Genomic DNA, 13185 nt, shown 5'->3' on the forward strand with positions numbered 1-13185 from the left:
ACAAGCAGAGTCTGGAGGCAAAGGGGGAGGGGGGTCAGGGACACTTAGATATTTAAATAGTTTTGAACTAAAGTGAAGGGAAAGGGGAGGGCATCAGAGAAGAAAGGGTTGGAGAAATTGGATGCCATACTGTATTGCATACATTTAATGACGATGTAATTCCCCCAGCATCATCAATAAGAAATGGTTTTATTTCAAGCAGTTAGGAGAATTGACTACTCTGGTTTCAAACATAGACTTCTCCATTCTTTCTGACCAACTTGCTTTCTATTGGGACTCTAAATTAGTGCTTTAGATACACAAATCTTTGCTGACTCAATGCATCTTTTTATGTCCCTTCATCTGAATTGCTATTTGATCATTTAGTAAAAACTTTAATCTTCTCAATGCTCTTGGGTTTCACATTTTTGTGAGATAACACTGTGGTCATTTTGCTGAGTTCTTGAAATAGGCTGCAATCAGGCTCTGGGGAAACAATCATTTCGTGTTTCGATTGGAAACAATAAAAATAGTTGCTGCCCATTACTTTGTATACTTCATTACTATTTTATTTTTATAGCCCCATTGACTCTGGTATGAATCATAAGGCTCTGAGGCAGGTGTCATTTTGTCATTGAAAAGTGGGAAGATCCAAAGTTTGGATCTTTTGGAGGTAAATTCATTCCTGTGGGCTCCACACAGATACATTCTAGAGATTGCAGATAGAAGACTGATAATGACTCTGCTCTACATGCCTGTTTTTCCTGCATTTCAAATGGTAATAAACATTAAAGCCAAGTCTATAAAACAAAAACTACTCATTTGTACTTTTCATAGAAATGTGCATTTTTGTGGAAAGAGTAGTAGGTTACACTGATGAGGAAGGCTTCCTTTCTCTTCATAAACCCTGCTCCCTGAGACACACTTATAATAAGTATATGCCTAAGGACAATTGAGAGTTTTACTCTCTACCCAGTTATTGCAAATTGTGCTCTCCAAGCTTTCCATTGAACTCATAGGAAATCTCACTTATATGTGTACTGTTTATTCTGTGCACAATCTCTGATAGCGTTTATCCATTTCCTGGTTGCCATGGTCCACCCTTCAAGGACAACATTAAAAAACTTCATACTATTCCTAAATGGAATTCCTTCTTGTCTCCCAAGGTGTGTCCTTGATCTACAACCCAAAGTTGTATGTTGACACATGCTCCATCTCATCTCCCAATAGAAGGCATGTACACCCTGGAAAATTCTCCCTAAAGGGGTGTATTGTTTGGAATTGCTCAGCTTCTTGAGAACAACAGCTTTCATTCTAGAATTTTCTATCAGGCTTATAATAAGCCACAATTCCTCTGCAAATTTTAATTCAAAGCAATGAATTAACTGATTTAGTGTTATTAAACCAGCATCCTGCCAACTTCAAGGGGAAAAAAAACCCTACAAAAACAAAATTTAAAAAACCAGCTACACAGTTCCAGCATTTTAAGAGAAAGAGAAAGACGCAGATACAGCTGTGAAATCACACACAGCTTCCCCCAGCTCTGCAGCCACTGGTCCATTTCCTCCTCTGGTCTTCCTGGAGGGGGCCTAACCACCATTAGACACAGAGTTTCCTCTGATTGGATGTTTGATCTGGCCTGCTCAGTGTAGTACATGTTTCATGCTGTAGCTTTAGGCCCATGCATTTTACTATAAATGAGTTGCACTTTCTTGAAACAGAAAAAAATTGTAAAACTATAGCCCTCAACTATCTCAGAGATCTGTTGAATTCAGTGCAGAAGAGGATGGAAGCCAATGTGTTTATCCATATGAGATGTGCTCTTCAAAAGCTAAAAGCCTGATCAGTCCCTGGCTTCATTGTGCTTATGTATGTCCAGACCCCTTTTGTCTTTGGCAGGAAGAACAGTGTGTGTGAATAATAACTAAAATAGGACTTACGTGAAGTGGGAAAGCTAGGATCCTAGTAAAACCACGGCTGCTACTCCTTCCCTGTTAGTCGTGACATTTTTCTAGGGTAAGTGGTGTTTACAATGTGTTTTGAGAAGGGAAAAGATAGCATGGCTGACATGGACTGGAAGCTTGTCCCAGAATCACTAAGAATAGTATTACATTTGACAGGCAGCCAAAAGAGCCAGCACGGTTACCCTGCAGTAAGCTCGTGCATAATCCTGATGTTTTTCACATTGAAAGAATTCATGAATTCTGTGTGTACTGACGTGAGGATCAGAATGCTGTTTCAGCTGCTTTCACTCTTCCGTCATTTGCTCTTTTTTTCCCCCTTAAACAAAGTACAAAACATGCATGGATCTTAAAGGTACAGCAGCTTGAAACTATAGTATGTTTTCGGAATAGCTTTGCTTTTCTAACCCAAATTTTTATATAATGCGCATCTAGCAAAGTCTGCCATTTTGTGCTACAGTTTCCTAACTGGGAAAAACTCACACATTTCTTTGAGAGTATTTTTTGAGACATTTCATTTTAAATAACATGTCAATTTAGTGTGGGTAAATAAGTGTGTGTGAGTTTTCTTTTATGTCTCTGAACTTTCAGGTTCTTAAGTTCAAAGTCCTAGACCAGTGGCCCCAAACCACTGCATCGCACTTCCCTGAGAAAAAAGTGATGGTACCTAGTCTGGAGAACTGCCAGGAAAGAGAGTCAGGCATCATGATGAGAGGAAGGGAACCAAGGGAAAGAAGATGAGCCAAGGGTATTTAGGGAAGATGTACCAAGGAGCCTTCTCTATTTATTTCGCTCTGTTCTGGCCAACCTTCCTCCCAGAGCCTTAAGCCTTGGCAACTGGCCCCACATCTCTCCAGCTTCGTAGGTAGCCTGTGAGTCTCATCAGCAGTCTGTGTCACTCCTAGATTAGAAATTCCTCGTGGACGAGAACATGCCCTATTTTCTTTGGGCTCCCATTCGTTCTTCACTTCCACCCCCACAGCCTCTGACGCTACCTGCGGACCTGCTCATCCCAGTGCTTCAGAAGGCATTCTGGAACAAAGAGAAGCAAGGCCAGCCCCACTGCAACTGCCGCTGCTCCAGTGAGATGCTGGAGTTGGTGAGGAAGGAGGGGTACCCACACTGACTCACAATGTCCTGGCTCAAAGGAAAAATCAGATTGAACGGGAAATAAATGGAAATCCACTCCCTGACTGTGCAACCCCGTCCCAGCACCCAGGAGGTGGAATATTAACACAGCCGGTTCTGAAGGACAGACTGCTGCTCCATGACTCATCAGGCAGTAAAAGTTAACAACACATAAGACAAAAACAAGTCATGTCACCCTCGATTGCATCAATATCAAACGGTGTGAAATACTACATTTCTCAGAGAACAGGGGCTTTGCTCCCTAACACTTGTAGGAATAAATGACTCCTTAGTTTTCTCTCTCTCTCTCTCTCTCTCTCTCTCTCTCTCTCTCTCTCTCTCTCTCTCTCTCTCTCTCTCTCTCTCCCTTAGTTGGTCTTTAACTGTTTTGATGGCAAAAAAGCATGCTTAATGTCAAAATCCATGCCATTTATTAATTAGTGGGATTAAATGAGGGTTGCAAAGACCTAAAACAGATTATGAATTCCATCACAATGATCATCTGTCCCACATCAGGAAGTAAAAGTCACATTTATAATATCATTGATCAGATTAACATACAGCATATTTGTTGATAAATACTACAAAGCAATGTAAATGAATAAGCTTCCTGCATTTTAATCAATGATAACACAGTACAAGAATACTGCAGCTCATTCTTAAGACAGGAAACTGATCACCTGTTAACCACTCACTGGGTGGAGCCTTGCCTCCATGATATTCTGATGCTTTCTGTGTTGCCCCATCAATTCAACCTTATTTCATATTTGCTACAATAGTATTTTGTGCTGAAAGCCCTGCATAATATGATATTGTCAGGACAAACTTTTAAGCATCTCAGAGCATACTGTTGTATTTATCCCTCATGAGGATGTTTGTGACATTGTGCTTTCCTACCGTGCTCTCAAATCCATGACTTGTTCGGCAATTATTTCTCTCTCTCTCTCTCTCTCTCTCTCTCTCTCTCTCTCTCTCTCTCTCTCTCTTGCTTGTCTGTACATGTGTTTAAAATGAACACTTGGGACTGGATAACCTATCAGGGAATTCAGGAAACAGATTCGTCCTCCATCAGCAGTCCATGGATTAGATTTTCCTGACTTGTTTTCCATTAGATTTGTTTCCATTCTTGTAAAGCACTTGGAGTGTTCAGTTTCCAGGTCAAGGCGAGACATAGTAAAAATAAGGAGATAACAGGTGTCAGGTAGACCTGAATGTAAATTGGGCACTAACTCTCCATACCTCTGACCAATGTCAATTTTACAAATAGAAAAATGAGACTAATACTTTTTAGGCTCATAACAATTTTATAAATTAGCAAATGAAACCATGCAATAATTAGGTTGCTCACACATTGATTGATCAATTCATGCAGATCATTCCACCTTGGATTCAGTTTTGAAAGGGCTGCTACAATGGGTGTGCTGCCCCACCCAGGCATATATCTCATTTGTATTATTTAATTCTCCACTCCTGTCTAGTAAATATCAGAATTTACTTTTTATAGCTATAATTGATTTTCTCCATAACAGTTAAAAAATGGTGTCAATATTTAGAACTATAGTGTCCCTGAGTGGATGTGAGTGAACTGTGAAAGGGCATTTTTCAATTCATTTGGGGATACACTGGCTGTGGTGTGTGTGTGTGTGTGTGTGTGTGTGTGTGTGTGTGTGTGTGTGTTCCTTTGTGATGGAAACCTGGGTCTTTCAGATGCTAAGCAGGCACTCTAGCACTGAGCTACCTCTGCCTCCCCATCCAACACTTTGGTGATATAATTTTGTAATGATTTTTTAATTTAAAAAAATGTTTAGAACTGCAAATGCCACATTTTTTATGTGTCAAGTCCCATTTACTAATTCTAAGCTTTAATATCAGCATCTCCCCTCAAAGATGCAATACTGGGTCTGTACATGATTCTCACATTTTTGTATAAATCAAGGACCCAACTTTATATCTGGAAACCAGGCTTAATCTTGCAGGTCATTGGTGTGTGCAAATGGTTTCGGCTAATGGGAGTATTTTTAGATAAGCAGTGATTATTAATTTGTAAGAGTCTGCATAGAGTACCACTAGTTTGAATCTCAAGTAATTTTACTCTTTGATCCTTAGATCAATATGTGTCATAAAAACACCAGCCACCGCAGGACTTGTTCTGAAGAGTAATTATGCTCACAATATGCTAATTGTCCTTTTGATGATTTTCTTGATAACATTGTTGTTGACAGTTTGCTATCATCAATAATGAGAATTTATTACTTCTACCCCTCCATTCTACCCCATGCCTTCCCATTCATACTCATTTCAAACACACAGAGACTCATCCTTTTCTGTTAGCTGCTATGAAAGGTTAAGAGAGGTGATTAATTTACATCTGCTTGGCAGGTTTAAATATTTAAAAGCACATGTCTAATGCTTAGCCTTTATAGACTATCATTCAGGGACATAACATCACTTTAATCCTCGCCACAATGCTGAAAGAAAAAAGAGTTGGAGAAGAAATGGAAATAAAGTTCATTGAATTTAACAGCAAACTCAGAAATACGCGGCTAATAATTTAAAAATGACATGAGTACCTAAACTTTGTGAAGAAAACATAGAACCATGAATGTTTCTCTCTGCTATGTATACAAAGGAACTAGGTGAAGAAAAGTTTTTTTTCTCATGCGTTCAAAATACATCCAGAACCTTGTTAGAAACTAGGTTATAGAATACCACATTACGCATTTACCATATGCTTTGAAGTTCATCCACACTGTGAACATCTTCATTTGTGATGTAATCTTATTGCTTTAATGACATCAGAAATTTGGGAAACAGAAGTAGTAAGGGAGAGGTTGGTGGAAGCCAGCTGCTATCTGTCGTAGAAGAGAAACAACCCTATATAGTGTGTATATCCTGTTGGAAGAAAGGATGTCCCTGCTTCAAATACTTTTACTTGCTTCTAAGTGAGTGTCTTCCATTTTTACACCATCAGTATCAAAGTTTGTAGGGTATCTCTAAAAATTCCTGAGTTTCAATAGTGACTGTGGTTCACATCACATAGAGTTTCCAATGTTCAACATGGATAAAGATCCCAGGTCCACTAAACAATCTGTCTTAAGTAGAAACCGCTAGCAACCTCTGCATCTACAACATCGTTATGTTGTTACTTAGTAATTTCTCATTAAGTGCAATTCTTCAAAAGAGAGGGTAGGCAGAGGGAAGTTATAAAAAAAAAGGATGAAGTAAGGTGCTGACAATAGTTGTAAATTGTTTACTCACTTTTCTAGTGATAAAGAAGTTCCTTAAACTCTTATTATCTCAACTTTCTTCCTTTAACATGGGAGATGAAACAATCAATTGCAAAGACTTTCTGTAGCCCTTAATACTTACTGAGAAAACACACATCTGAGAGACCTAAGGCTGAATTTTATTTTATGATTTTTATTTAAAAGCAATTCATAATACTTGTAAACAAGAAGAAAGGAAAGAAATGTAGCATGCCTCTCACTAATTTGATGTGTGCTACTGTATCACTTTCTGCAGCCTCCTGGGCCATGGCTTCCTCTTCAGGAAGATAGAAGATTGTCAAAGAATAGTTAGACAGTAGATTTAACAGTGGTTTGAAGCAAAGACATTTGGAAAATGGTATAATAATATCAACAGTAAGTGATGATTCTTTTACAAGTCATGGAATTTTTGAAATTCTGGGGCTAAGTGAAGATGATTACAATTGTAAAACAGAATTGAGAAAAACAAATTCACTTCGGTTGGGTGCACTGGCTAGTATACTGTCTTTTTTATCACTGCCACATCAATATTAACAAGGAAAGGGCACAAGCTGCCAGAAGGAAAGGTGTTAATGACTATAGAAGTTACACATACAGTTTTATGTTCTGTCCCAATATTTCGTCTCTCAGTGGTTTATTAAATTTATTTCAAAGCCAGAAGTTTCTAATTATTTTGGAAAGTTTTAGCTATGAATTTGGTTTAGTCAACTCAACTCATAAGGATTTATTGATATAAACAAACAGGCAGATACATAGATAGATACTCATATCTGTATATGGAGTCACTCATGGCATTATTGGATCATAAACATTGCCAACTATTAAGAAAATTTTCAGTCTTCCATCTAAAGCCTTTACCTCTTGGGTGGGTCAGACAGGATACAGTAAATATTCAGGATACAGAAGAATGACTGGGAAGTTTTTCAAAAGGAAGGAACCTGATGTGTTTTGAAGTAATATTTATATTATAGTTGTTAACTTCATTCTATTTCCCTGCAGGTTTAAATGTTTATTTGGACACTTGGCTACTGAACACAAAATGAATAACTCAACAAACTCATCTAACAATGGCTTGGCTATTACCAGTCCTTACAAGACATTTGAAGTGGTATTTATTGTTCTTGTGGCTGGATCCCTCAGTCTGGTGACCATCATTGGGAACATCCTGGTCATGGTTTCTATTAAAGTCAACCGTCACCTTCAGACAGTCAACAATTACTTCTTGTTCAGCCTTGCCTGTGCTGACCTCATCATAGGTGTTTTCTCCATGAACTTGTATACCCTCTACACTGTGATTGGTTACTGGCCTTTGGGACCTGTAGTATGTGACCTTTGGCTAGCCTTGGACTATGTGGTCAGCAATGCTTCTGTTATGAATTTGCTCATCATCAGCTTTGATAGATACTTCTGTGTCACAAAACCTCTGACCTACCCAGTTAAGCGGACCACAAAAATGGCAGGCATGATGATTGCAGCTGCCTGGGTCCTTTCCTTCATCCTCTGGGCTCCAGCCATTCTCTTCTGGCAGTTCATCGTAGGAGTGAGAACTGTGGAGGACGGGGAGTGCTACATTCAGTTCTTTTCCAATGCCGCTGTCACCTTCGGCACTGCCATCGCAGCCTTCTATCTGCCTGTCATCATCATGACCGTGCTGTATTGGCATATATCCCGGGCAAGTAAGAGCAGGATAAAGAAGGAAAAGAAGGAACCTGTGGCCAACCAAGATCCGGTATCTCCAAGTCTGGTGCAAGGAAGAATTGTAAAGCCGAACAACAACAACATGCCAGGTGGTGACGGTGGCCTAGAGCACAACAAAATCCAGAATGGCAAGGCTCCCCGGGATGGTGTGACTGAAAACTGTGTTCAGGGGGAGGAGAAGGAGAGCTCAAATGACTCCACCTCAGTCAGTGCTGTCGCCTCCAATATGAGAGATGATGAAATCACCCAGGATGAAAACACAGTTTCCACTTCTCTGGGCCATTCCAAAGATGACAACTCTAAGCAAACATGCATCAAAATTGTCACCAAGACACAAAAAGGTGACTCATGCACCCCAACAAGTACAACTGTAGAACTAGTTGGGTCCTCAGGTCAAAATGGGGATGAAAAGCAGAACATTGTAGCACGCAAGATTGTGAAAATGACCAAGCAGCCTGCCAAAAAGAAGCCTCCTCCATCCCGGGAAAAGAAGGTGACCAGGACAATCTTGGCTATTCTGTTGGCTTTCATCATCACCTGGGCACCATACAATGTCATGGTGCTCATCAATACCTTCTGTGCACCCTGCATCCCCAATACAGTGTGGACAATCGGCTACTGGCTCTGTTACATCAATAGCACCATCAATCCTGCCTGCTATGCACTTTGTAATGCCACCTTCAAAAAGACTTTTAAACACCTCCTTATGTGTCACTACAAGAACATAGGCGCTACAAGGTAAAAGACCTTTACAAAAGAAGAAAGGTGGCCAAGTGGGGCTTGGGAAGAAGAACAGAGACAAGAAAGCCATCTATTTATACTGATCTGCCATTGCACTTTACAGTCTTGCTACACATGTGCAGTTAAGGCAGTCTAAAGTGACACTCTCACCGTGCCCATGCTTCAGTTTGAAAAATAAATAAGTGAACTTATACCTTATAAACGCTGTCGGTTTAGGAGACAACGAAAGAGACACGAAGAAATTGTGGCTCTAAGAAACAATCTGTGCTGTCTCCTACTCTCTTGAAGAAGGGCTTCTGAATCTGCAATTTCATGTCTCTGCACAAGAGTAACCTTGTTTGTTGTTTCTTCCTGTTGTCCCCATGTGTCTAGATGAGGAAGAAATGTCACGCTACATGCTAACACAGAGACCTAAACATAAAGAAGCAGACACGCAATGAGTGATATGAAGAAAGAAAATCAAATAGGATGCAGAGATGGTCAGCAGAGCATTGAGCGTATTCTAGGCTATGCCGTGCTCTTTGAAGGATTTAAGGATATAATCACTGCTTATTTCTTCTCTCTTCTCCTTTCCCAACATGAAAAGCAAGAAAGCAAAACAATGAAAACCCAACTAGGTCATACTATTTTTTCTACTATTTTTGTAGTTTCTGGTTTTATATTGTGTACGGATAATACCCATAGGACTTCTCCTAAATCTGGCCAGAGTCAACCATAAAAATGGGCACTCTGCCTCTTCCCACTGTGTCCTTGCATTGTTTGAGAGTGTACGACCCTGTAAGGGTTTCCTTCATTTGAGCTCCTTTGTGTGGAATATTTTCACCCATCTGATTTTCTTCTAAACTAACCTATTTTAACAGATTAGTCTGCCTAAGACATAAATATGCTTGGGAAACCAAAGTCATTTAAAATTAAATTTTAATCACTTTAGAAAATGGTCAGTCTAGTTGGGGAAAGCTCGCCGAGGACAGATCAAGTTTAAGATGAGAAGAAAGAAGGTCAGAAGGGCCGTCAGTTTGAACGCAAACCTGCCTGCCCCATGTGCCTGACCTTGTTAAAGTGTACAATATGAACTCCTGACTTTGTCAGCAGGAATACAATGCTGCTTTGCTCATTCAGAATCTTAAACAAGATTAGTTTGCTGTGTCAACCCCAAGAGGAAAAGACCTTATATTCCATGTCTGTTAGCAGATGATATTCAAATTATACTCAAATGAGGTTTTCTATAGCCATGCTAAGACACAGGGGTGGGGAAAGGGCCATGCAAAAAACATTTACTGATATTACATGTTCTTAAAATTGTCTTCAAATCTCTGCAAGATTATATCACTTCAAAATTCTCTAATCAGGAGAGTTATATTAATCTTTGTGGCATAAATATAGTGGATAATCAAACAGAAGCAAACTATGCCCACAGAACCTGAAGGGAGAGTTTATGTGGTTCTTGTCATGCCATTTTTTTCACTCTATTATCTGATCACAAATAGCTGTCACTGAAATGATTACTAAAGGATAACATTAAACTGGTAATGTCTGTGTAGGAAATCCACCCTTGATAAGCTAAATAAATACAGAATTATATCAATTCATATTTAACTAGTTATCTTTGTCTTCCTATGTTTTCTCCCATTATATGTTATGGTCTTCCAATCAGATTTTCTAAGTGTGAGCCTAATGGATAGAAATTAAAGTTATAAATTCCTTTTCAAAATTCAGGTTTTCACTGACGGGCTTTGATTCCTTCTCTGCCCATCCCATGAGTGTTACATGGCAAATTGATAAGTATGAAGTCCTAAAAGTTATTAGAGTTATTCTGTCTGACTGCACATCAGTAGCATCTCAGCAAGTGGGAGACAGGGGATATGACAACAGCAACAAAAATATTGTAAGTTAATAAGAAGCAAATGGCTAACAATGTATGTATTTATCCTTTATGAACATAATTTTTTTGAGTAATTTCAGTTGTTTTTACCTCAAAAATCTCCTATGTGTAAAATATAGCATTGGTTCAGATTAATTTAGTCTATAATTAGTTGATGTAGTTCCTTTAGTTCAGAATTACTAAAATGTAAATTTTGAGTTTTAAGACCACATTTACTTTTATGTTGTTTCTTCAACTAGTTGAGTGGAGACGACTTCATTTCAATGGGCTTCTTGGTTTCCTGTAAGAAAAATAATCCACTGGCCAACTTTGATTTTTAAATGTTATATACTATTGTGATGCAAACATGGTTTCTCCATTGGAACCACCACTTTGGAGGCCAAAATTCAGTGTTTGTCTCTGTTTGCTTTAAGCCCAACCCACCACGAGCCAATCTTTGTCTTGCTCTGTGTCTCTATTGTATTCTTCCCTTGATTCATTCTATGCCTGATAATTTGCCACAGCTTCCACAACTTTATTAAAAAGAGAAACTGTCAAATTCAAGAAAAGAACAAAGGTACCATGGAAACCTTCTCTATCAGAGTCAGAGGATAAGAGGAGGACACTGACATTATTGGAGTGAGACTGTCTTCAAACATCTGTCTCCATTGTTCCTGGCTTTGCTTGTTTTTATGACTCTCAAGCAGAGGCAATTTTTACCCTGTGGACACTTAGTGATATGTAGAGCCATTTTGATTGTCACAACTGGGAATAGGCATTTGTATGAAATGAGAAGGGGCTTTGAATGCTGCTGCACAGGTCACAATGCACAAGACAGGGCTCCTCGCACCTCCACTTCCAAAGAAAATGATTTGTTTCAAAATGGTGATGGTACCAGGACTGAGAAGGACCGCTTCTATTAAGGGGCTTCTGGAACTTGCTTTCTTAATCCTCTCTCATTAAAAAAAAAAAAAAGGATTAATGCAAATTGCTTCCTTGTTAGAGTAAAGCAAAGCTCACTCATCAGCTCTCAGAAACACTCCCTCACTAACTGTGGGATTTGAAATTCACAGATAAAAGCACAGACCACACATACATTTAAAAAACAGCAGCTCTCACACACCTACAGCACTGTGGCATCTTAATGTCTGGTTATGGCATCACAGATACTAGTTGAGAGGCTGCAGTATTGTCCATGAACCTAGCTGCTTCTAGTCTGATCAGTTTCTACTGGAAACATTTTTTTCCACACGAATGAAGAGCCTTTTAAAGAAACAATATGACTCATCTCCTCGCTTTCACTGGAAATGTCAGTAACTGTCAAGCCTTTATTTCTTTTTCCCTTGTAGCAATAATGTAAATATCCCAGAGTGGTATTTTAAAAAGAGAAGATTAAGAGTATGAAAAGAGCCAGCTTATGTCTTGAGAAAAGAACTGATTGCCTCTTGACCAATTCATCATCCCCTTAATGACAGATCCCAAGTGTTGGGACAAGGTCACCAATATAGTAATCTACAAAGAATAAGATAAACCATCTGGCTTGATATATGGAGTCTAGAATCCCACATCCTCTACTGTTGACAACTCACTGCTTTTTGGTCCTGAAGAGATGGCATGAGGGGAGATTGGATTTAAAAATGATACCAACAGTTATTCAGCAATGCAGCCAACTTTTTTTTTCCTATTTAGTTCATTGACAGTTGCTCCCCTCCTCAATTTGATAAGATCTCTGTCAACACCATAACACTGGTGTTGCAATTAGATTAGGAAGGCACCCACAGCTGGATAAACTTGTGCAACATGTATTCTTAGCATGTATATACAATGCCATTCCTCTCCAATAGGCTTCTCTTAAAAGGGTGCATGCTGTAGCATGAACTCTATGTATATTTAATATATCTCCCATAATATGCTGTATGCTTCATATATATATATTCTATAAATAAAATAAAATGTATAATAGAAATACATATTTCTGTATGCAAATAAATATATTATACACAAAATTGTTACAGGCACTCTGGTATATATGTTGTTTCATAGAATAAGAGTAGATTTAATGTGCTCCATTTTCAAAGAAAATCATATTTTGCATCAAAGGAAGAGCTTTAAGAGCAGCCAAACTCCTATCCACATTAATATTCAACTGATTTATCATTGAGTGTCTGACATTGATTTTAGAGATCTCTTGAAGGAATACATTAATAAATCTTTCTGGTATCAGCCCATGTGAGAGCCACGATTTCTTTCCCTGTGCCTGACAAGCTTGCAATGAGAACCTTCCCAGCTGCTGTGGGTCCCACAGCTGTGTTGATCTCCTGTCTGATTGCCTGATGAGGCTGCAACCAACCCATTCTCAAAGAGTTGCACTCTCTTCCAAATTAACTGATTTTAGTGAAATGGAAAATAATCACACTGGGAGAGAAGGATGACCTTCAGAATGTTTTCTTTCCCCCTGACAAACAAGGTAAAGATGGTTCAGGCAGTGTGCTTCAAAAACCACTTTTTTAGCATGGGCTCAACCACATAGCTTCTCCTCCATGGCCTGCCA

At 39.0% G+C, this 13185-nt stretch overlaps 1 protein-coding gene across 5 annotated transcripts in view; it reads left to right on the forward strand.

The window, feature by feature from the left end:
• The window catches only part of Chrm2 (cholinergic receptor muscarinic 2), a 133373-nt gene extending 120516 nt beyond the window's left edge, over window positions 1-12857 (forward strand). For 4 of the 5 annotated variants that reach the window (XM_052720249.1, XM_052720246.1, XM_052720248.1 and 1 more), the window contains one exon: window positions 7334-12857. In XM_052720249.1, the coding sequence (XP_052576209.1) occupies window positions 7374-8774 (1401 nt within the window). In that variant the 5' untranslated portion in view covers window positions 7334-7373 and the 3' untranslated portion in view covers window positions 8775-12857. Of the gene's footprint in view, window positions 1-6685; window positions 6710-7333 lie in introns of those variants that run through there. The other variant, XM_052720250.1, reaches the window with a different exon arrangement.
• Window positions 12858-13185: the final 328 nt, after the last annotated feature.

Source organism: Peromyscus californicus, unplaced genomic scaffold (assembly GCF_007827085.1).
Source record: "Peromyscus californicus insignis strain IS unplaced genomic scaffold, ASM782708v3 Scaffold_6__1_contigs__length_162567912, whole genome shotgun sequence".
Taxonomy (NCBI): Eukaryota; Metazoa; Chordata; class Mammalia; order Rodentia; family Cricetidae; genus Peromyscus; species Peromyscus californicus.